This window comes from Pseudorca crassidens, chromosome 6, assembly GCF_039906515.1.
Source record: "Pseudorca crassidens isolate mPseCra1 chromosome 6, mPseCra1.hap1, whole genome shotgun sequence".
NCBI classification, from domain to species: domain Eukaryota; kingdom Metazoa; phylum Chordata; class Mammalia; order Artiodactyla; family Delphinidae; genus Pseudorca; species Pseudorca crassidens.
The window spans coordinates 76,213,160-76,237,591 of record NC_090301.1 but is presented as its reverse complement, the minus strand read 5'-3'; the positions used below and the strand labels follow the sequence as shown (position 1 = coordinate 76,237,591).

At 35.8% G+C, this 24,432-nt stretch overlaps 1 protein-coding gene across 6 annotated transcripts in view; it reads left to right on the top strand.

Moving 5' to 3' along the window:
• GALNT13 (polypeptide N-acetylgalactosaminyltransferase 13) overlaps positions 1–24,432 on the top strand; it is a 562,369-nt gene that overhangs the window by 379,566 nt on the left and 158,371 nt on the right. For all 6 annotated transcript variants that reach the window (XM_067741899.1, XM_067741902.1, XM_067741901.1 and 3 more), the window contains one exon: positions 9,298–9,478. In XM_067741899.1, the coding sequence (XP_067598000.1) occupies positions 9,298–9,478 (181 nt within the window). The remainder of the gene's footprint in view (positions 1–9,297; positions 9,479–24,432) is intronic.

Below are 24,432 nucleotides of genomic sequence, written 5' to 3'. Positions count from 1 at the left end.
TCTTTGGCAAAGGAAAAAATGAACTGGCTTGGGAGACTGCCCTTAAACTCATTTCAGGATTAATTTGTTAAGTCCTTTATCAAATGAGTAGATATAAAAGGGTCCATTTTGAATTTGGGGCTTTCAGGAGGTTCAGTTCTAAGTTAAGAGGCAAAGTACTTTAGAAGGGAAAGCAGTTAATAACTGGATATTTTTAGAACCAAATTAATGGGATATATGAAATGGTATAGATTCAACTCAGAATTTTCTACATTTAATGCCAAGGTGAAAACAAAATCTTCAAACAAATTACTCTAATATATGGCTATTTCTTGAAAAACTCATGGAGAACAAAAGTGCTTTTGTATTTTTCATTGTTTTCATAACATTTGTGACCTTTCTAAAATAGAATTCCCAGACTTGAAGGGAGAAGACACATTGATTGCCTCATAATAAGTTTTGCAAACTCAGACTTTCTCTTGCTCAGAGAATGGTATCTTTACCATGTACTTCTAATACAGCTAAAGTAAAGTAAGCTCATCTAAGGAGGAAAATGTGGATTCAAATTTTGGAGAGTTTTATCATTCCCATCTAAAAATCTGATCTCTGAAAGTGGTATTTACTCTATACAAAGAGATTAATCTGAATCCTAGAAACTCAGAAGAAAACCTAGTCTTCTTTTCCATGTGAATTTTCTGAGGACTGTCAAGCTTAAGTGACTTGTTCAAAATCCTGCAATCAATTTGTGTTTATTTGAAGTCCAGAATCCAGTTTTCCAATTTCAAATCAGATGCTTCCTTCTCTTTTTCATACAAATAATCATTCTATTAAAAAAAAATTATCAAGTACTGGATAGATTCCTCAGACATGTTGAATCTGTGATCTCTGGCAACTCAGGTGAGCACTTAAAGGCCACAGAAGCTTGATGTACAAGAGTCTTCATCCTGAGATGTTATGGTGATATCAGGATATGACTTGAGCTCTAGAGACCTCTTCCAGATTGCATAAATGACCTCAATTACACTATGAAGTGAAAACTAGGTTAAGAGACAAACCAGCCAATTAAAGAAGACATTCCCCAAATCAAGCTGACTATGAAGAATAACTGGGAAGTTTCTTGTCCAGAATGAATAGAAAATGCCTACTGAGCCCCTTATCATGACTTCCATACCTCCTGTGTTTCTGCCAACTTATCAAAGATCACAGCGTCTTCAGGGTCTCACTGAAGGCTCTTTTAGACTTTGTTTCAACTGTAAGAATTAAAGGATTTGTCATCAGTCTACTTGAATATGTATAAACAAAGTGGAGACTTGAAGTGCCGATGGGGATTATTTGAAACAAACAATGAATGTAAAGTGAGATAGGTTGAAAACTGAGTCATAGTAACTTGTTTCATTTTTCGCTTTGCCAGAACTAAGAAAAGAAAAGCTTTTGTTCCCAATTCCACTTTATAATAGATACATTTTGTGTACACTCTGTAATTTTCCAGATTCCTCTATATCAATATTAAGAGATCAATCAGTTAATATGTACTGAGCACCAATATTTCAAGCATTTTTTAAACTTTGCACACACTTATGTAACAGTATATTTAAGTTGTGATTTTTTTCACTATGTGTGAATTATACCAGTTACGTAAAGTGCAACATGATGATGAAATTCAGTTTCATAAAGTGACTTTCAATTTCATGTGACGATGAAGTTCAGTTTCATAAAGTGAAATGTGTGATATTTTTTCTCAAAGAGATAATAATGTGGTCAGGGAGATAAGACTAATATATACAAATAATATATTTATGTCAGTATACACACAGATAAATATACATGCACACACACAAATATTTATCAAGATGGCATACTATATAGAACTGAGAGCTAAATGGGGTAGAGTGGGATGAATGTACAGTAGTAAATGCTATGAGTCAGTGAAAATTAAGATCAGTGAAAGATAGCATAGTTAAGAACTGGTTACTGGAAGAAAATGTATATAAAATGAGCTTATTAGAGAGGACAAAATAGATAAGGGAAAGCACATACAATAATTCTTAATTTTAATCCCCCAAATTATGTCAAGTTATTGAATTCCCTTCTATTTCCCTTGCCATCACTCTGGTCCCAGTCATTCTCATCTCTTTCCTAGATGATTACAATAACCCCTTAATAAATCTCCCCTATTTGCTTCATTCCAATTCTTTTTCATATAAAGGCTAAGTATTGTTACGTGCACTGCTTTGCCTCACTCCTCACAACAACCCCCTGAGGTGGCTTCTTCAAGTCATGTTATTACCTGAAACCTGAACCACAGAAAGATGAGTTCACCCAGCTGGTAAGTGGCAGAGCTGGGATATGGTCTCAGGAACTAGAGCCTACACACTCATAACCATTGTGCTTCGTGCCCTCCATGATATATTGTTGTGGTGGTTGCTATTAAAGCCATATTAAGCAGTGACTTGGTGCCAGTGACAGTACGTGTGTGGGCCGGGGGTGGGGGGTGAAGGTTAGTATAAAATCAAGCAGCTGCATGAGTTTGGCATAATATCTGGACAGCTAGAAACAATCGTAGCACCAGAACTGAGATTGCAAAGTTGGAGCTTGTGAAGTTTATGAACCTTAATTAAAATGTCACTGATGGGAATAAAGATGCAGACGTAGAAGATGGCCTTGAGGACACGGGGAGGGGGAAGGGGAAGTTGGGACAAAGTGAGAGAGTGGCATGGACATATATACACTACCAAATGTAAAATAGATAGCTAGTGGGAAGCAGCCGCATAGCACAGGGAGGTCAGCTCGGTGCTTTGTGTCCACCTAGAGGGGTGGGATAGGGAGGGTGGGAGGGAGACGTAAGAGGGAGGAGATATGGGGATATATGTATACATATAGCTGATTCACTTTGTTACACAGCAGCAACTAATACAATACTGTAAAGCAATTATACTCCAATAAAGATGTTAAAAAAAATGTCACTGATGTAGGTACCAAAAAACATGAAAAGGATAATGTATGTTAGTTAATTGTCTTCTTTCTAGGGGAAGAAAATCAAGTACATAATCAAATGAGCAATGGGCATTTTGCATTTTGATTAATAACCTTCTCCATCATCAAAAGACTCTCATAAAAATATCTGGGAACCAAGACAAGTAACCAGCTAGCTTCAATCCTCTGTGGATAAAAGGACAGTTTGTATGTTACACATGGTCAAATTTATTTGAGAGAAGTAACATACAAATGTTAATCTTTTTGGAAGCCTAGAAAATAACAATCAGATATGCTCAATGATACAAAGTAATTCGGACATCACATGTTTATGTGGATGAGACATTTCAGTTTATATATTGTGTTTAAACATTGTAAATTAATTTCAGAGAACAAAATGTAGTATTCTAATTGGGAACTAATTGGCAATTCTTTTAAACTCCTCACCTAAGTCCCCAGACATTGATATTGCAATTTCAAAAAGAGGCAAAATTCACCAAAATGTAGCTAAATATTTTTTAAGAAGCAAGAATCAGCTAATAATCTACATATGTTGGTTTTCCTGAACAGCAGGAACTAATATACAAATAACATTTTATTTCCTCCCATATGAGGTGTCAGGCATGGTGCTTGATACGCACAATCTCATTATGGTCTTCGGAAGCAGTTATTATTATCCTTGTTTTCCAATGGGAACATCAAGGTCTTGGAGATGTAAATAATTTTCACCAGTGTACATAGATAGTAAGTGAGAGAGCCCCTAGAAAATTCTGTTTGCTTATTTCCAAGCCCAAATTCTTAATGGCTGTGTCATACTCTTCCTTCTTTTTTTTTCTTCTTTCTTTCCTTTCATCCATCCTTCCAAAATATTTGTTAAAGATACACTAAGGGAAATTATCATGGTAGTCATTAGGGACTCCACTCAATTAGAATTCTCTCCACTTTAATATTTAATCATATAGTTTTCTGGGAACTGTTTATTTTTTAATTATTTCACATTACCCAAATGTCTACTAAGTACATGGCAACTGTCTGGTCAATATTTGATCAATTAAATATTTTGTTTTCATATTAACTGGGTATTAGCATGACCAGATATCAGCCTAATTAATGCATAACGTTATGCTTTTCTACCTTGATCTTTTTATTTTAGTGTAAATTTGGGGGAGATGCTTTACTTTGGAAATGCAATATGAGTATTTATTCACACATTCTATGAGCACAGATGGCAATGGGAAAAGTACGCGTTTTATTCCAGGAGTCAGTAGAGTATGATCCACAAGCAAAACACAGGCCAGTATCCACTGAGTTATAGAACAGTTACCTCCACCTCTGTTACCTCTCCTAAATATACTAAAAAATCTGCCTCTATCTGTGAGAATCAACATCAGGGGCAGGTTTTCCTTCTGTCTTGTAAATCAACAGTCATTATTGAATTACACCTTTACATGTACACACAAAGATCTCATTGCTTAGAGGATAACCAGAAATCAGCACTTTCATATAAGGAGTGAGACCACTGGAACTCTACTTTTAAAGGATTTCAAACTAGATTTTTTTTTTTTTCCTTTTCTGTGTGCAAGCTTGGGCCATAGAAGCCATAAGCATACAAAACCAGGGTAGGGCCAAGAAGTGGAAGAGTAGAAATAAAGTGGCCTCACACAACCACAGTGCTAATCCATATTTGCAAAAAGGCAAATTGGGAACCCCGAGGACAGCTGTACATCACTGGTTCGTTTGCAGTAGGGCTTATTGCATAGTCTGAATTTAGTAAGCATGCACACTTAAAATGGTTTTACTTTTTCTCCAATCATTGCTTCATGCTCTGAAGAATATTCCTTTCCAATCTGACATCATTTAGCACAGATTTTATAGCTTTCTGGTCACTTTCAGTTATTAAAAATACTAGTAATGTTCAGCTTAAAGGCTTTGATTTTGTAAGCAATCACAGTTCACATTCTCTTCTCTCCCCAGGACAATGCTGATAGAAGCTCTTGGAATGGGGAAGGTCAGGGTTCTCTGGGTTGCCACTTCTACAGTGTATGGGGTCAAATAAAAGGGCTAGAGAAACAGCAGGTCTTAACTGATATATTTTATGATGTCTGACTGTTGTTGGCTCAGTGTGGTTCCACTTGCTACTAGTGGCCTCCATTTATATGACAGGCTTCTGTACATGGTTTCACTGTTTTCTTAAAAGTGTTCTGAACTTCACCTTTTACCGCGTCTGTTATACAAGGCCCTTTTGAAGAGGGAAATCTTACTCTCACCTCACCCTGTGAGGTCCCCAGCTGCCTTTTCCAGTGGTACATCTCCTTGCTGATCTGCCATATTGCTAGTCCCACAGATCACTTTTTTTCTAGTCTATATTCCATGTTCTATAGAGTTTTGAAACCACTGAAGTCTTGTCCAGTTGTCTCCCAAGACCACTCCCTCCCAGGGTCACTGCATCACTGGACCTATCAATTTTGCTGGAACAAGCTGTTCAATAAACCCCAGCCCACCTTCAGGATTCTCTAGACTAGAGGTGGTCCCCATTTTACTAGGGTCATGTTTTTCCGCACACTTGAGGCTTTCCCATAGACTCACCCACCATATTCTGCTATGTTCCAGTGGGAGCACCAGGGTAATCTGCTGATTTTGCTGCTCAGCAAGTGTCCAGCCAGGAGTGAAATGCCAGTCTCTCCATTCATTTAGTTCCCTTATATGACTTGGGTGAAGGAAGAAAGGAACTCTTTAGTCATACCTAATCCATAGAGGAGAAGGGAAAGCTCTACCACTAACACTGTGCTCCTCACAATAAGGAAAAGTTTTTCAATTCCCCCTCAAGTATAACATATCATATGCTATTTCTTCTGAATTCAGGTCACCTTGTTGAATGGTGTGGTCGCCGTACAAACACCTGAGTACTTTACTAAATCATGTTTTTAAGAGATAGTATCAGTTGGACTAAATGATTACTTTGAAAACACATTAAAAATAAAGAATGTGGGAAAGAGGCAGTCCAGTGAAGGGCTGACAGAATTGTTTTCCAGGTATAAGGAAAGCGCGTGTTGAAGCTTTGGTGTGTGAAAAAAATATGTGATTTGTTATTCTAGGAAATGGCAGAGGGCCAATATCACCATAGTTTATTGGCAGAAGGGGAGAGTCGTGTAGTTCTTGGAGGCCTTGATAAAGGATTTTATTTATATTCACAGTGCAGTGAAAAACCATTGAAGGATTTGAAGCAGGGAAGTAAAATGACATGATTAAGAATTTTAAAGACCACTCTGATTTCTCAGCAGAAAACAAATTATAGGAGAGCAACAGTGATAGTAGAAAAACAATTAAGAGCCTATTACAACTGACAGACAAGAGATGTTGATGATTAGGACAAGGATGGTGGCAGTAGAGACAGAAGGAGATGGATATACTGAGAATTGTTTTATAGATAGCACCACCAGGATTTGTTAATGGATGGAATATAAGTGATGAAAGAAAAGAAGAAATCGGCGATGACTTCTAGGGGATTTTTGGGGGGAGAAGGGAGTTCTGTTGTCATTTTTGCTTTGTTTTGTTTTTGGATTGACTGCCTGGGTGAATAGTGGCTCCATTTATTGATGGTTTAAAAAAAAAAACTGAGGGCTTCCCTGGTGGCGCAGTGGTTGAGAGTCCGCCTGCCGATGCAGGGGACACGGGTTCGTGCCCCGGTCTGGGAAGATCCCACATGCCGCAGAGCGGCTGGGCCCGTGAGCCATGGCCACTGAGCCTGCGCGTTCGGAGCCTGTGCTCCGCAACGGGAGGGGCCCCAATTGTGAGAGGCCCGCGTACCACCAAAAAAAAAAAAAAAAAAAAAACGGAAAGAAAATAAGATCTGGCTGACAAGGTGGAGATAAATTAACAATTCCACTTCAGACACGTTTATTTGGATGCCTCTGAGTCTTGCAAGAGGAGGTATCAAGTAGGTGTTTGGATACACAAGTCTGGATCCCAGAGGAAAAGTCTGGGCTGAGATGTTACTGCGGGGGGGTTTGTGTATTCAGATCATGCATAAAATAATAAGAACAAATAAGACCACCTAGAGAATGAACAAAGAAGGAATAATGCCAACATTTAAATAAAAATTTAGAGTGAAAATGTATAAATAGTGAAGTAGTAGGATGAAAAGAGGATCCAAGAAAGGAGTCTGCTAGATATTCATCAAAGGAAAAATTTGTGATTTTCATCATGGCAATATTGTGGGACTGCGGAAATAAACAGCATTTCATGATGAGTAGAAGAACAGATGAAAATTGAGGAAGGGATATAACGTGTATCAGTAAAAAATGTATATTAATTATAGTGAGGGGAAACAAAAAAGAGATATGTTGGATGGGAATATAGATCAAGGGATGAACCTTTTGTTGTGTTTTGTAATTTTAAAAATTTGTTTATCTCTATTTTAAATCTGTTTGAAAGATAGGAGGTTTAGGAGGTATTATGCAAAGATAGGCATAATCCAATTATGAGGGAAATGACTGATGTTTCAGGAGAAACTCAAGGGGAGGACCAAATCAATGAAGTCATTAAGACAGACTTAAGTAATATGCTCTAGACTGACATACAAGTATTGATTTGTCTTTGGTAGGAGAAGGATTAACTTCCTCCATTTTAATAGAAAGGAGGAATGTAAAGAGTTGTGTAATTACAAGACAGTTTATAGACTTTATGCTAGAAAGATGAGAAAGTTACCAATCAATTAAGTAATTTGATTATTTAAGAATGAGCTACCCGTCTTTCTAGGGAAATGATGAATTCCATTCCTCTTTTATATTGTCCATCATTTCAGCGTTGGGTTGGAACATCTTTTCTATTAGCATCACACTGTTTAAACAATTAGAAAATGAGATAGAATAGACTGTACATGTAATGCACAAACGTTGTTGATGAGTATAACTTATTTATCATCTTTCATCTTCTAGAAAAGATGTCTCTTACTGCTACCCAAGACCAATAGCAGCCCTCTTCTCCCATCTTCAGATGAATATTACTTGAGGGATCAATAGGAGAAAACCTTTTCTTCCAAAATAAACAGCTTTTTTTTTTTTTTTTTTTCCCCTGTACGCGGGCCTCTCACTGTTGTGGCCTCTCACGTTGTGGAGCACAGGCTCCGGACGCGCAGACTCAGCGGCCATGGCTCACGGGCCCAGCCACTCTGCGGCATGTGGGATCTTCCCGGACCGGGGCACGAACCCGTGTCCCCTGCATCAGCAGGTGGACTCTCAACCACTGCACCACCAGGGAAGCCCAACAGCTCTTCTTAAAATAAGAATAATGTTATTTATGGTATAAAGCCAAATCCTTCCAATTACAGATGGCAATAATTATGACTTTAATTTACTGGGATGAATAAATGTACTATATGTATATATATATATTATATTTATATGTATGATATACATATATAACATACACATACATGCTATTGTAACCTATGGCTATATAATATAATTTTATAGAAATAAATGTTTTATGGACACTTAATACCTATCTTCAACTGAACAGTAAATCTAGGATACCAAGAAATATATAGCATTTGTCTTTCAAGGGTTCATAATTTTAAGGGAGCAATAGTGAAGTGAACAATTTAAAATATTGAGTTGGCCAAAAAGTTCATTCGGGTTTTTCCATACAATGTTACAGAAGAACCCGAATGAACATTTTGGCCAACCCAATACATTGTAATATGTTCTTAATAAAACTGTGTTTAAAGTAGAAAAGTCACACAATACTAAATCTCCCCACAGAGCTGCCTAGAAGAAATGATCCTGGAAGTGGGCTTTAAAGGATGCATAGAAGTTGAATAGATTTAAAGGATACTTAGCATGCTTTAATAAGAATAATAGCATATGCAAAAGCCTAAGATACAGGAGATATGGAGAGGTGAAAATGAATGGTTACTTGAAGTTCCAGGTGGATGGGGTATAGCAGATTGATTTTCTCCAAATCAGATTTAGTTATTGACCATGGCATCCAACATGTACAAATTCATTTATTTATAGAAAATTTTGGATACCAAATATCTATTAAATAGAAATTAGGTTAAGTATTAGAAACTGAAAATTAGGTAGTCTAATAAAGGCACATAAAAATAATTACATCTTCCACAGTTCCAATACTACAATATTTAAATACATCAAACTCTTCCAAATTAGAATCCTTTGCCAAACCCAAGTATACCCATTCTAAATTTTGTGTTCATCTGACGTTGTTTGAACAATGTAAGATCTGAAGATTTGGTCTTAACTGAGTTAGCCTCAGTTGCTTCTCAGACAATATTACTGCATTATCTGCAATGATTACTATACAACAATTGCTCTTTTTTTCCAGATTTGGCAATGTGGAGGCTCATTGGAGATTGTGACTTGCTCCCACGTGGGTCACGTTTTTCGGAAGGCAACTCCATACACTTTCCCTGGTGGCACTGGTCATGTCATCAACAAGAACAACAGGAGACTGGCAGAAGTTTGGATGGATGAATTTAAAGATTTCTTTTATATCATATCCCCAGGTAAGCAATTCTGACATTTTCTTCCTCTGCAGGGGAAAATACAATTTTAAACATGCTGAGTATGTGTTGCATTATTGCTCCTCTTCTACTAGTTTAAATAAGCTATTGTTTATCACCATAATATTGTAGAAAATTGTGTTTGAGAAGTTGTCCTATGAAGTCAATTTTGACCTAAAATGAGAAAGACTATACTTATCTTAAATGCCTAAATATTCTTTTTTCTTTGTTTCTTTCTGGGCACAAGTATTATGCTAAAAAAAATGAAGCAATCAATATATAAGGCCATCCAAATTTAACTGACATGTACCAGCTCAATTTAAGAAAAAAAATTTTTAAGGGAAGTAAGTCTTTATTTCTGTGTTATACACATAAGGCTGACTGAATTGGTAAGGAATTTTTTTAATGTTTATAAAGAGATGTTTTCTACTGCCTTGTTTTCTTAAATATCTGAGTAGGGAAAGGTGAAATGATTTCCTACAGAAACAAGATGGAAAACTATGCAGATATAAAAAATTATATTTTTAAAGAATATTAAATGACAGTAAATTACTCATTGATAAATATGTGAAAAAGCATAATATGGGACAATAAAATATTATCCTACTTTAGTTACAGAGAAGGATAGTTATGGAAATAGAAGTAAATTTAGGCTATCGCTGGGTAGTGAGATTATGAGTAATTTCATTATTTTCCTTATACTTTTCTATATTTTATAAATTTTCTTTATAAAGCAATTATTTTTCAAAATTCATTAAAAACAAATTTTAAAAGAAAATAAATAATTAAAAAATTAAAAGAAAATTTTAAATGTCATTAAAAAAGAGAAAATAAATAAATCATTGTGAGAAAATCCCATTACTGGGTGGCATCATTATGAGTTATTGCATTCTTTAAAATTTTTTAGGATTTCTCCAACAGCCATATTAATTATTAAAAAAAACCTCTGAGGTATTACATTTTTTAAGGAAAAAAAGAAACATATGAGAAGATACAAATAAGAGGAAGACACAGGTTTATCTTCAAGATCTCAAAGTCCAAAGAAACCAAAGCATAAATTAATATAACAGGAATTCAGCTGTATTTATAAAATAATTTGTAATGTTCTATTTTTGATAGTTTATGATAGGCCTTACGGTCATCAATGCCATTATTATGTAACCTGTAAGAACAACAGCAAAAATCCATGCCCACATCCTCTTTTCTACATTATCATCTATCACAGGTTTAGAAAAGTCAGTGTGGGTTCTAATTGACATGCTCTGGTTCTGAAAGTATATATGAGGCTGTGAACATCCTTCTTTTATAGATGAAAAAGGGAACGAGCAGTATCAACTTTCTTATTAAGATCCAACATTACTCCACAGAAAAGAAAAATTGGGACAATGCATGTGTAAATGTGTGATTAGGAGATGGATTTTTTTCACACATTTTTAACCCTCCTCTATGTCAAGAAGCTATTGCCAGGAACACTATTTCGCATATAGATGTATTTCTCTTTACAATAGAAACCCAGTCCAGATGTTATATAACCTTTTCATTTTCTTTTGATGATACTTTTTGAATTCAGATCATTACTTGTAGAAATATATAAGCTCAAATATGAAGAAAGAATTAATGCAAGGAAGAAATGTGTTATGTGTGATTATATACAGCGTACATTCAGGAATGTAAGCAATTGAGAATAATTGTAACCATATGTATTCTATTCACTCATGATGAATATTATTTGTAGAAAGTCAGGTGTTAGTCTTTTGTATAATTTCCCATTGAGTGAAAAAGGCAGATAAGTGGTAGAACCATTTCTCAAAATGTAATGAAATGACAAGTTTACAGTTTAAAGGTTGAAAGAAAATGCCTGCTATCTGGAACTAATGACTTGCTGCTCAAGAGGGACTGTTTGTATATTCTGGAAAATGTAGTTTTTACATTACAATAAATATCATTTGGAAGGTTATTATTCTTATAAAATGGGCTCATTTAAGCCCAGAAATTACTTTGGAAAGCAGTAAAAGGACACTTGGGGAATATGCTGAAAGTATCTGGGAATTTCCTAAGGGGCATTTATGCTTCTGGATGTCTCAGAGACAGCATCGCTGAGTGTGGAACCTGCCTGCTGTGTGTGGGCAAAGAGGGAAAACCAAAAATGTGAAACAATAAATTGCTTCTCAGTGGAAAGGGAAGGAGGGAAGTAAACTGGAAACTAGAGTTGGATGCCTATAAACAATGCTAGCCCTAGGCAGGTTTCAAATCATCCAAAAATCAGATAAAGTAGGTTGTATTGGGGAAGTCAGGAATCTGTCATTTGTATGATGGCAAGCCTTTGTTGAGTGGATAACTATTTTTGTCATTACTGGCAGTTTCTGTCACTCTTAAAATCAAAATCATGGATTTCTTCGCTATCATCTAAAATTGTTGGGTTTCTGTTTTTCATCTAAGTTTGTAAGAAGAGAAGTTGGTATGGGGGAGATGGGAGGGACACATGGTTGCACATTTTTGCTTAGAATTATATCTTTTTCTATAGTATACATAAACACACACGCAAACACACACATGTTTACAAAAAACTCTAGAATTGTTTATATTGAGTTTTTTAAGTCTCCAGAACCTCCATAATAATCTGGCTAAGGAAAATGTTACAGTTCTTTCTAGCAGCACCTCCGCGTATCTGTTCATTTGCCCAAGATGTTTTATAAGGAGACTCCCATTTTTTTTTATACCAGGGCTTCTAGTACTACATCTTATTCTCCACTTATGCAGTTGTTCGAAATGTGATCTTTAAGTACTGAGTCTTTATGATTGAATTTTGACAACAATTTTGCTTCCTTCCAATATGCTCCTACCTACTTTATTTTTTGGTTTCAGGGATGCTTCAGTTCTCTCTTGAACTAACTGGGTATTCTTTCTCTCTCAAAGGTGTATTTCCTGCAGTTTCGATACCATGGCCAATCCATCATTGCTATGTACTACATTGTTTAATTTTTATTACCTATATCTATTGCCAGAGTAGTTCAGAGACTTGTATTTACCATGCTTAGCAACTTTCCTGTCACTTTGCAGTCCTTGAAAGAAAATATGTGTTGAATAATTAGAAGAATAAGTGAATGACTAAATGAATGAGTGAATTTTTGAAGGGAGCCACTTTTATTTCTTCTTTTCTACTGAATTCTCCATGGATATCTCCTCTATACCAGGGAATTTCTTCATAAGAATTGCAGCAAATGGGAACCCTCTGTCCCACTTCTCTAATCCAACCTGAGAAAGGACCCACTGATAAAAGAGAGGTGAAAGGTATTCTTCCTATGCCTGCACTGTCATTCCTCTGAGTCTGCCATTAGACAAGAAGGTTCCATTGGCTTACCCGTGTGCTTTGGGTTCTATGATTCCACCGTAATCACTGGCACACACAGTCATGTAATCTTACCTTCCAGGACTAATATAAAAGTCTAATAGGGACAATTTAGAAGGACAATGACATTTTCTAATAGAGCATCATAATACAAGAGCTCATAAACTTAAAATAAGATACTTTTACACATGTTGATTTGTATTTTTCTCATGACCCCCATTACTTTAAAGTTGAAAGGAGTCATATAAATAGCTACATGTCTGAATTACTTTTATCTGATTTTTTTCAAAGTATTTACTATATGTCCTAATTGTCTTGCCCTATGCCCATTAGCCATTGGCAATACTGATAGAGTTGCAGTGTCTAATTATGTCTCCTAAATGGGTATATGAATGAAGAGTAGAAATACTTTGAAATAGTGTTGAAGAATGCATTTTCAACATTTGTTTAGTTTGCTTTCCGGCTGTATTTTTAAGGATGCAAATACTATAGCATCACCAGTTTTAACGCCCTGTAGGCTCTTAAAGCCTGAGGCAGTTTTTACTAGTAATTGGGCAGTTTCAGCTTGAGCCAACCTGATTGTCCTAGCAAGTCCTTTGAAATGACGTGATGTAAGCAGAAACCACTCTGCACAGAACACCCCATTATAAATGGCAACGTTTTTATCCTATTGGCCACAGGTAAAAAGCTTAAGAATTTTAAAATAGAGTGTAGTCACAGCACTAACCATATATTTGAAATGCTGGCTGTTCTATAAATATTGATTTTCTTTCTTTGCGGAGGTAGATTTCTAACAGTGTATCAACTGACATGGTGATTAGATGCAGCTGTCCTTTCATAACCTCCGGTTGTTCTTTTTCCTTTTCTTAATGGACAGCTGTGCTCTTGTTTTGAGCACAAATTGAAGATAAAATGGTAAAGACTCCCCAAACATACCTTTAAAAGTATTTATATGTAACTGGGAAAACAGCTTATTTTCCTTGACATTATTGTAGTATTTTTATCTGTATTCCAAGTAAGCATTTAAAGAAGGATCCTTGAACTTACTTTGAAGGTTAACTCTCAATTGCTAACCTTTCAAAAATGCTTTCGAAAACTCAGCTCATCAAAGGTAGTCTTTGTTAATAGCATCTTCGGATCATTATTAAAGTTTAAGGACTTTATTCATTTCTATCTCTTGAAATTTGTACCTACAAAATATAAATGTTTTTCAACACGCTGATTTTTTTAAAGATACAATATTTAATAACCAGCCCTTTGCGTTTAGGGCCTAATTTCTTTTATGAGTCATAAAAATATGGTTCCAGGCTGATTTCATAAGCCCAGGTTTTGATGTTTCCAGCAAAATGTGCAGCACATAGATATATATATTTTTAATATATATATTTTTAATAATCCAGGGATATCAGTTTTTGGTTGAGTTAACATGAATTCATCTGAAAAGAGTGTGGCATTTATGAAAGTAAAGTATGTTTGTACCTATGAATTTTGGATTTTTATTACTTAATAAATGCTTTTTTAGCAGTATCAACCATGGTATCACTGAGCGAATATGATATTATGAGGAGGAATCATTCTGAATGATTCCTGAATCATTTTAATATGAATCATTTAATTCTGAATCATTTTAATATGCTATATTGTAATAACACAATTCATATACCTGTGTGATTCCCTTGAAAAGCCAAATGTTGAAGTTAATGATGTAGTGGACAGACAACAGCTTTTCCTTGCTGTAGTCGATCACTGGTCATTTTTTTTTTATTAAAATAGTAATTTATTTACGAATGAAGAAATTAAGATCTACAGTAAGTCCCCTACATAGAAACAAGTTCTGTTCTGTTCATAAGTCTAATTTGTTCTTTTTTGTCCACACACACACACTGTATTTTATTTTTACAAGAGATAAATAAACTGACACCAAGCATTGTAAATGGATGACCACAACAAGAGCAACAATGATTGCAATTACCAAACACGAAACACACTCACACTATGTCATAATATTGACATTCAGTCAGGTAATCCTCCACTGTAACAGCTCCTTTACTTTGCAGTGAAAATTGATTTGTATATTTTTTGCTTCTGAGTCCTTGTGGGATTTTTTTTTTTATTCAAACAGAAAGTCACAAAAATTATAATCATCCTCATCAGTTCACTCAGTCCCATGTCATTTTTTTTCATCTTGATCTTTTGTTAGCACTTTTATGAATTCATCAGTTTTCCATTAGAGTTCTGAAAATGCTTATTCATTCAGTTCAGCAGTATAGTCAGTTACCAGAAACCTGTACTTGTCAGAGTCTTTTCCATGAATTCCTTGAAGATGAAACCCTTTTATAGGAACATTTTTGCAAAAGCATCAGAGTATACCCAGAACTGTCTGTAAATGTCAAAAGACTTAAAAATGACCATGGTTAAAGATTTGATGAAAGTTCATAATAATGCAATTGACAAGGAAATTTAGTTATTTCTGAGATATAAATTTTAAAGTAATAACTAGAATTATGACTTATAACATTGTACCAGAACATATAAATTTTTAGAAATTTCATGTAATGTCTGAAACATTTATATTAACATATTTCCATACAAATAACCCAAAGAAAGTTTAGTGTTAGTTTTTGTTTGTTTGTTTGTTTTTTTATACTGCACGTTCTTATTAGTCATCAATTTTATACACATCAGTGTATACATGTCAATCCCAGTCGCCCAATTCAGCACACCACCATCCCCATCCCACTGCAGTTTTCCCCCCCTTGGTGTCCATACGTTTGTTCTCTATATCTGTGTCTCAACTTCTGCCCTGCAAACAGGTTCATCTGTACCATTTTTCTAGGTTCCACATACGTGCGTTAATATACGATATTTGTTTTTCTCTTTCTGACTTACTTCACTCTGTATGACAGTCTCTAGGTCCATCCACATCTCAACAAATGACCCAATTTCGTTCCTTTTTATGGTTGAGTAATATTCCATTGTATATATGTACCACAACTTCTTTATCCATTCATCTGTCGATGGGCATTTAGGTTACTTCCATGACCTGGCTATTGTAAATAGTGCTGCAATGAACATTGGGGTGCATGTGTCTTTTTGAATTATGGTTTTCTCTGGGTATATGCCCAGTAGTGGGATTGCTGGGTCATATGGTAATTCTATTTTTAGTTTTTTAAGGAACCTCCAGACGGTTCTCCATAGTGGCTGTATCAATTTATATTCCCACCAGCAGTGCAAGAGGGTTCCCTTTTATCCACACCCTCTCCAGCATTTGTTGTTTGTAGATTTTCTGATGATGCCCATTCTAACTGGTGTGAGGTGATACCTCATTGTAGTTTTGATTTGCATTTCTCTAATAATTAGTGATGTTGAGCAGCTTTTCATGTGCTTCTTGGCCATCTGTATGTCTTCTTTGGAGAAATGTCTATTTAGGTCTTCTGCCCATTTTTGGATTGGGTTGTTTGTTTCTTTAATATTGAGCTACATGAGCTGTTTATATATTTTGGAGATTAATCCATTGTCTGTTGATTCGTTTGCAAATATTTTTTCCCATTCTGAGGGTTGTCTTTTCGTCTTGTTTATGGTTTCATTTGCTGTGCAAAATCTTTGAAGTTTCATTAGATCCCATTTGTTTATTTTTGTTTTTATTTCCATTACTCTAGGAGATGGATCAAAAAATATCTTGCTGTGATTCATGTCAAAGAGTGTTCTTCCTATGTTTTCCTCTAAGAGTTTCATACTTACATTTAGGTCTGTAATCCATTTTGAGTTTATTTTTGTGTATGGTGTTAAGGAGTGTTCTAATTTCATTCTTTTACATGTAGCTGTCCAGTTTTCCCAGCACCACTTATTGAAGAGACTGTCTTTTCTCCACTGTATGTCTTTGCCTCCTTTCTCATAGATTAGATGATCATAGCTGCATGGGTTTATCTCTGGGCTTGCTATCTTGTTCCATTGATCTATGTTTCTGTTTTTGTGCCAGTACCATATTGTCTTGATTACTGTAGTTTTGTAGTATAGTCTGAAGTCAGGAACTCTCATTCCTCCAGCTCTGTTTTTTTCCATCAAGACTGCTTTGGCTATTCGGGGTCTTTTGTGTCTCCATACAAATTTTAACATAATTTGTTCTAGTTCCTTAAAAATGCCACTGGTAATTTGATAGGGATTGCATTGAAAATGTAGATTGCTTTGTGGAGTATAGTCATTTTCACAATATTGATTCTTCCAATCCAGGAACATTGTATATCTCTCCATCTGTTCGTATCATCTTTACTTTCTTTCATCAGTGTCTTATAGTTTTCTGCATACAGGTCTTTTGTCTCCTTAGGTAGGCTTATTCCTAGGTATTTTACTCTTTTTGTTGCAATGGTAAATGGGAGTGTTTTCATAATTTCTCTTTCAGATTTTTCATCATTAGTGTATAGGAATGCAAGATATTTCTGTGCATTAATTTTGTATCCTGCAACTTTACCAAATTTATTGATTAGCTCTAGTAGTTTTCTGGTGGCATTTTTAGGATTCTCTATGTATAGTATCATGTCATCTGCTAACAGTGACGGTTTTACTTCTTCTTTTCCAATTTGTATTCCTTTTATTTCTTTTACTTCTCTGACTGTTGTGGCTAGGATTTCCGAAACTATGTTGAATAAGAGTGGTGAGAGTGGACATCCTTGTCTCATTCCTGATCTTAGAGGAAATGCTTTCAGTTTTTCACCATTGAGAATGATGTTTGCTGTGGGTTTGTCATATATGGCCTTTATTATGTTGAGGTAGGTTCCCTCTATGCCCACGTTCTGGAGAGTTTTTATCATAAATGGGTGTTGCATTTTGTCAAAAGCTTTTTCTGCATCTATTCAAATGATCATATGGTTTTTATTCAGTTTGTTAATATGGTGTATCACATTGATTGATTTACGTGTATTGAAGAATCCTTGCATCCCTGGGATAAATCCCACTTGATCATGGTGTATGATCCTTTTAATGTGCTGTTGGATTCTGTTTGCTAGTATTTTGTTGAGGATTTTTGCATCTATATTCATCTGTGATATTGGTCTGTAGTTTTCTTTTTTTGTAGTATCTTTGTCTGATTTTTGGTATCAGGGTGATGGTGGCCACATAGAATGAGTTTGGGAGTGTTCCTTCATCTGCAGTTTTTGGAAGAGTTTGAGAAGGATGGATGTTAGCTTTTCTCTAAATGTTTGATAGAGTTCACCTGTGAAGCCATCTGGTCCTGGACTTTTGTATGTTGGAAAAATTTTTGTTTTGTTTTGTTTTTGTTTTGTGGTACACAGGCCACTCACTGCTGTGGCCTCTCCCGCTGCAGAGCACAGGCTCCAGATGTGCAGGCCCAGTGGCCATGGATCACGGGCCCAGCTGCTTCACAGCATGTGGGATCCTCCCGGACCGGGGCATGAACCTGTGTCCCCTGCATCGGCAGGCAGACTCTCAACCACTGCGCCACCAAGGAAGCCCTCTTGGAAGATTTTTAATCACTGTTTCAATTTGAGTGCTTGTGATTTGTCTGTTCATATTTTCTGTTTCTGTCTGCTTCAGTCTTGAAAGGTTATACCTTTCTAAGAATTTGTCCATTTCTTCCACATTCTCCATTTTATTGGCATAGAGTTGCTTGTAGTAGTCTCTTAGGATGCTTTGTATTTCTGCGATGTCTGTTGTAACTTTTCCTTTTTCATTTCTAATTTTATTGATTTTAGTCCTCTCCCTCTTTTTCTTGATGAGTCTGGCTAATGGTTTATCAATTTTGTTTATCTTCTCAAAGAACCAGCTTTTAGTTTTATTGATCTTTGCTATTGTTTTCTTTGTTTCTATTTCATTTATTTCTGCTCTGATCTTTATGATTTCTTTCCTTCTGCTAACTTTGGTTTTTGTTTGTTCTTCTTTCTCTAGTTCCTTTAGGTGTAAGGTTAGATTGTTTACTTCAGATTTTTCTTGTTTCTTGAGGTAGAATTGTATAGCTATAAACTTCCCTCTTAGAACTACTTTTGCTGCATCCCATAGGCTTTGGATCGTCGTGTTTTCATCGTCATTTGTCTCTCTGTATTTTTTGATTTCCTCTTTGATTTATTCAGTGATCTCTTGGTTGTTTAGTAACGTATTGTTTAGCCACCATGTTTTTGTGTTTTTTATGGTTTTTTCCCTGTAATTCATTTCTAATCTCATAGTGTTGTTGTCAGAAAAGATGCTTGCTGTGATTTCAATTTTCTTAAATTTACTGAGGCTTGATTTGTGACCCAAGATGTGACCTATCCTGAAGAATGTTCCATGCACACTTGAGAAGAAAGTGTAATCTGCTGTTTTTGGATGAAATGTCCTATAAATATCAACTAAATCTATCTGTTCTATTGTGTCATTTAAACCTTCTGTTTCCTTATTTATTTTAATTTTGGATGATCTGTCCATTGGTGTAAGTGAGGTGTTAAAGTCCCCCACTGTTATTGTGTTACTGTTGATTTCCTCTTTTATAGCTGTTAGCAGTTGCCTTATGTATTGAGGTGCTCCTATGTTGGGTGCATATATATTTATAATTGTTATGTCTTCTTCTTGGATTGATCCCTTGATCATTATGTAGTGTCCTTCCTTGTCTCTTGTAACATTTTTTATTTTAAAGTCTACTTTATCTGGTATGAGTATTGCTACTCCAGCTTTGTTTTGATTTCCTTTTGCATGGATGGAATATCTTTTTCCATCCCCTCACTTTCAGTCTCTATGTGTCCCTAGGTCTGAAGTAGGTCTCTCATAGACAGCATATATATGGGTCCTGTTTTTGTATCCATTCATCAATCCTTTGTCTTTGGTTGGAGCATTTAATCCATTCACGTTTAAGATAATTATCGATATGTATGTTCCTATGACCATTTTCTTAATTGTTTTGGGTTTGTTTTTGTAGGTCCTTTTCTTCTCTTGTGTTTCCCACTTAGAGAAGTTCATTTAGCATTTGTTGTAGAGCTGGTTTGGTGGTGCTGAATTCTCTTAGGTTTTGCTTGTCTGTAAAGCCTTTGATTTCTCCATCGAATCTGAATGAGATCCTTGTCAGGTAGAGTAATCTTGGTTGTAAGTTCTTCCCTTTCATCACTTTAAGTATATCATGCCACTCCCTTCTGGCTTATAGATTTTCTGCTGAGAAATCAGCTGTTAACCTTATGGGAGTTCCCTTGTATGTTATTTTTCGTTTTTCCCTTGCTGCTTTCAATAATTTTTCTTTGTCTTTAATTTTTGCCAATTTGATTACTGTGTGTCTCGTCGTGTTTCTCCTGTATGGGACTCGCTGCACTTCCTGGACTTGAGTGGCTATTTCCTTTCCCATGTTAGGGAAGTTTTCGACTATAATCTCATCAAATATTTTCTCTGGTCCTTTCTCTCTCTCTCCTCCTTCTGGGACCCCTGTAATGCGAATGTTCTTGCGTGTAATATTGTCCCAGAGGTCTCTTAGGCTGTCTTAATTTCTTTTCATTCTTTTTTCTTTTTTCTGTTCCACAGCAGTGAATTACACCATCCTGTCTTCCAGGTCACTTATTCGTTCTTCTGCCTCAGTTATTCTGCTATTGATTCCTTCTAGTGTAGTTTTCATTTCAGTTATTGTATTGTTCATCTCTGGTTTTTTGTTCTTTAATTCTTCTAGGTCTTTGTTAAACATTTCTTGCATCTTCTCCATCTTTGCCTCCATTCTTTTTCCAAGGTCCTGGATATCTTGGCTATCATTATTCTGAATTCTTTTTCTGGAAGGTTGCCTATCTCCACTTCATTTAGCTGTTTTTCTGGGGTTTTATCTTGTTCCTTCATCTGGTACATAGCCCTCTGCCTTTTCATCTTGTCTATCTTTCTGTGAATGTGGTTTTTGTTCCACAGGCTGCAGGATTGTAGTTCTTCTTGCTTCTGCTGTCTGCCGTCTACTGGTCAATTTTTATTGTTGGTATTGTTATTAGCATTGCATGGGTATTTCTTTGTATTTTTATAATAATGATACTACCTTGCTTCTGTCTTCATTTGATGAGAATTATTAAGTTCTTGATTTGCACTGTGCCAGGCAAAGGGATACAAACATGGAAAAGACATTGCCTTTGCCTTTAAAGAGTGAACTGTCTACATCATCACAGTTAATTAGTTTAAGTGGAAAATAATATTAAGTCATAGTATGTGAGGAACACACAGACAGCAATTAAAGGGGATACTTATATGAACTTGCTTACACTTTCCTAGTTTCCTCCTTCTCACTCACAAACTTCAAAGTCAAATAAATACTCAAGTTCTTTCTATTCCACCTGCTAAGTTCTCTCAGATTTATCAATTATCCTCATTCTCACACTCGTCCTGCATCCTGATAACCTCCTAACTGTCCTGATGGCTCTCCCTGCCTCAAAGCTTGCCTTCCCTTCACTCACCCTTACAGTGCTGCTGGAGGACCTTCCTAAATTTTGATCTCTCATTTACCTAAGGACCTCTTAACACAAAGTCAGAAGTCTAGAACATGGCCAACAAGGCTCTATGTGATCTGGTACTTGTCCAGTTTACCAGTCTTTCACCCTATACTTTCAACCCTAGCAGTCCACATACCAACCATGTTGAACTATATTCAGATCCAAAGCTCAACACGCTCCCTCCTGCTTTTAGGTTTTTGCATATGTCTAAAACAGTATTTGATGAGCTAATGAATGCTGCTACATCTGCATAAAGTACCATCATCATCCATCTGCATTCATCATTCATGTACAAAGTTTGGTATAATTTCCCCCCAGGAAATCCAATGGCTCCCTGTACTTCCCCTGTTGTAGCATTTACGCATTTTTAAAGTATTTTTTCTCCTCTACTAAGCTATACGAATAAAGGATCTATCTCTCTCTCTCTTTTTTAATGTGTTTGTTTGGTTCCTTTTTTTTTTTTTTTTTGAGTCAGTCAAATATTTATTGAATGCCTATGATTTTTCTTTTTTTTTAAATTGGAGTAACAGTTGATTTACAATGTTGTGTTACCCTTTGCTGTACAGAACACTGAATCAGTTATATATATATATATACACTCTTTTTTAGATTCTTTTCCCATATAGGTTATTACAGAATATTCAGTAGAGTTCCCTGTAGAGTAGTCCTTATTAGTTATCTATTTTATATTTAGTAGTGCATATATGTCTATCCCAGTCTCCCAATTTATCCCTCCCTCCTTTCTCACCTGGTTCCCATAAGATTGTTTTCTACATCTGTAACTCTCTTTCTGTTTTGTAAATAAGTTCATTTGTACCATTTTTTTAGATTCCACATATAAGCAATATCATATGATATTCTTCTCTATCTGACTTCATTCAGTATGTCAATATCTAGGTCCATCCATGTTGCTGCAAATGGCATTATTTTGTTCTTTTTTATGGCTGAGTAATATGGTTCTGTTTTTAGATACAGTTCATTAAGCTCAAAATTTTTTTAATTTTATAACATATGTCCAGAGGCAAATAAAATGTGTTTCCATCACCGCCTCTGTCACCCTTCCTTCAAATCTTTTTACTTTGCATTTGCATAACTATACATACATATACAAACACATATATAAGTAAATAAGATCGTACAATGAGTACTATTTTGATTTCCATTCTTTTAATTTAATAATATGTTCTGAAGTATTTTATAATTCACATAATTCACAAAGGATTGTATCATTTGACATTGCAGCTAAATAATATTATACTATACAAAGTTATCAAAATGTATCTAATCAAACCAGTATCAACAAGTATTAGGTTTCAGTTGTCTGCTATTATAAAAAATTACAGAAACATTCTTTTTTTTTTAACATCTTTATTGGAGTATAATTGCTTTACAATGATGTGTTAGTTTCTGCTTTATAAGAAAGTGAATCAACTATAGATATACATATATCCCTATATCTCCTCACTCTTGCGTCTCCCTCCCAGCGGCCCTATCCCACCCCTCTGGGTGGTCACAAAGCAAGGAGCTGATATCCCTGTGCTATGCAGCTGCTTCCCACTAGCCATCTGTTTTACATTTGGTAGTGTATATATGTCAGTGCTACTCTCTCACTTCATCCCAGCTTACCCTTCCCTCCTCCCCGTGTCCTCAAATCCATTCTCTATGACTGAGTCTTTATTCCTGTCCTGCCCCTAGGTTCTTCATAACAATTTTTTTCTTTTAGATTCCATATATATGTGTTAGCATGTGATATTTGTTTTTCTCTTTCTGACTTACTTCATTCTGTATGACAGACTCAAGTTTCATCTACCACACTACAAATAACTCAATTTTGTTTCTTTTTATGGCTGAGTAATATTCCATTGTATAAATGTGCCACACCTTCTTTATCCATTCCTCTCTCGATGGACTCTTAGGTTGCTTCCATGTCATGGCTACTGTAAATAGAGCTGCAATGAACATTGTGGTACATGACTCTTCTTGAATTATGGTTTTCTCAGAGTATATGCCCAGTAGTAGGGTTGCTGGGTCACATGGTAGTTCAATTTTTAGTTTTTTAAGGAACCTCCTTACTGTTCTCCATAGTGGCTGTATCAATTTACATTCCCACCAACAGTGCAAGAGGGTTCCCTTTTCTCCACACCCTCTCCAGCATTTATTCTTTGAAGATTTTTTAATGATGGCCATTCTGACTGGTGTGAGGTGATACCTCATTGTAGTTTTGATTTGCATTTCTCTAATGATTAGTGATGTTGAGCATCCTTTCATGTGTCTGTTGGCAATCTATATATCTTCTTTCGAGAAATGTCTATGTAGGTCTTCTGCCCTTTTTTGAATTGAGTTGTTTGTTTTTTTGATATTGAGCTGCATGAGCTGCTTGTAAATTTTGGAGATTAATCCTTTGTCAGTTGCTTCATTTGCAAATATTTTCTCCCATTCTCAGGGTTGTCTTTTCATCTTGTTTATGGTTTCCTTTGCTTTGAAAAGCTTTTAAATTTAAATAGGTCCCATTTCTTTTTTTTTTTTTTTTTTCCGTATGCGGGCCTCTCACTGTTGTGGCCTCTCCCATTGTGGAGCACAGGCTCCGGACATGCAGGCTCAGCGGCCATGGTTCACGGGCCCAGCCCCTCTGTGGCATGTGGGATCTTCCCAGACCAGGGCACGAACCCGTGTCCCCTGCATCGGCAGGCGGTCTCTCAAACACTGTGCCACCAGGGAAGCCCCTATTTCTTTATTTTTGTTTTTATTTCCATTTCTCTAGGTTGTGGGTCAAAAAATATTTTTCTGTGATTTAGGTCATAAAGTGTTCTGCCTATGTTTTCCTCTAATAGTTTTATAGTGTCTAGCCTTACATTTAGGTCTGTAATCCATTTTGAGTTTATTTTTGTGTATGGTGTTAGGGAGTGTTCTAATTTCATCCTTTTACATGTAGCTGTCCAGTTTTTCCAGCACCACTTATTGAAGAGGCTGTCCTTTCTCAATTGTATATTATTGCCTTCTTTATCAAAGTTAAGGTGACCATATTTGTGTGGGTTTATCTCTGGGCTTCCTATCCTGTTCCATTGATCTATATTTCTGTTTTTGTGCCAGTACCATACTGTCTTGATTATTATAGCTTTGTACTATAGTCTGAAGTCCAGAAGCCTAATTCCTCCACCTCCGTTTTTCTTTCTCAAGAT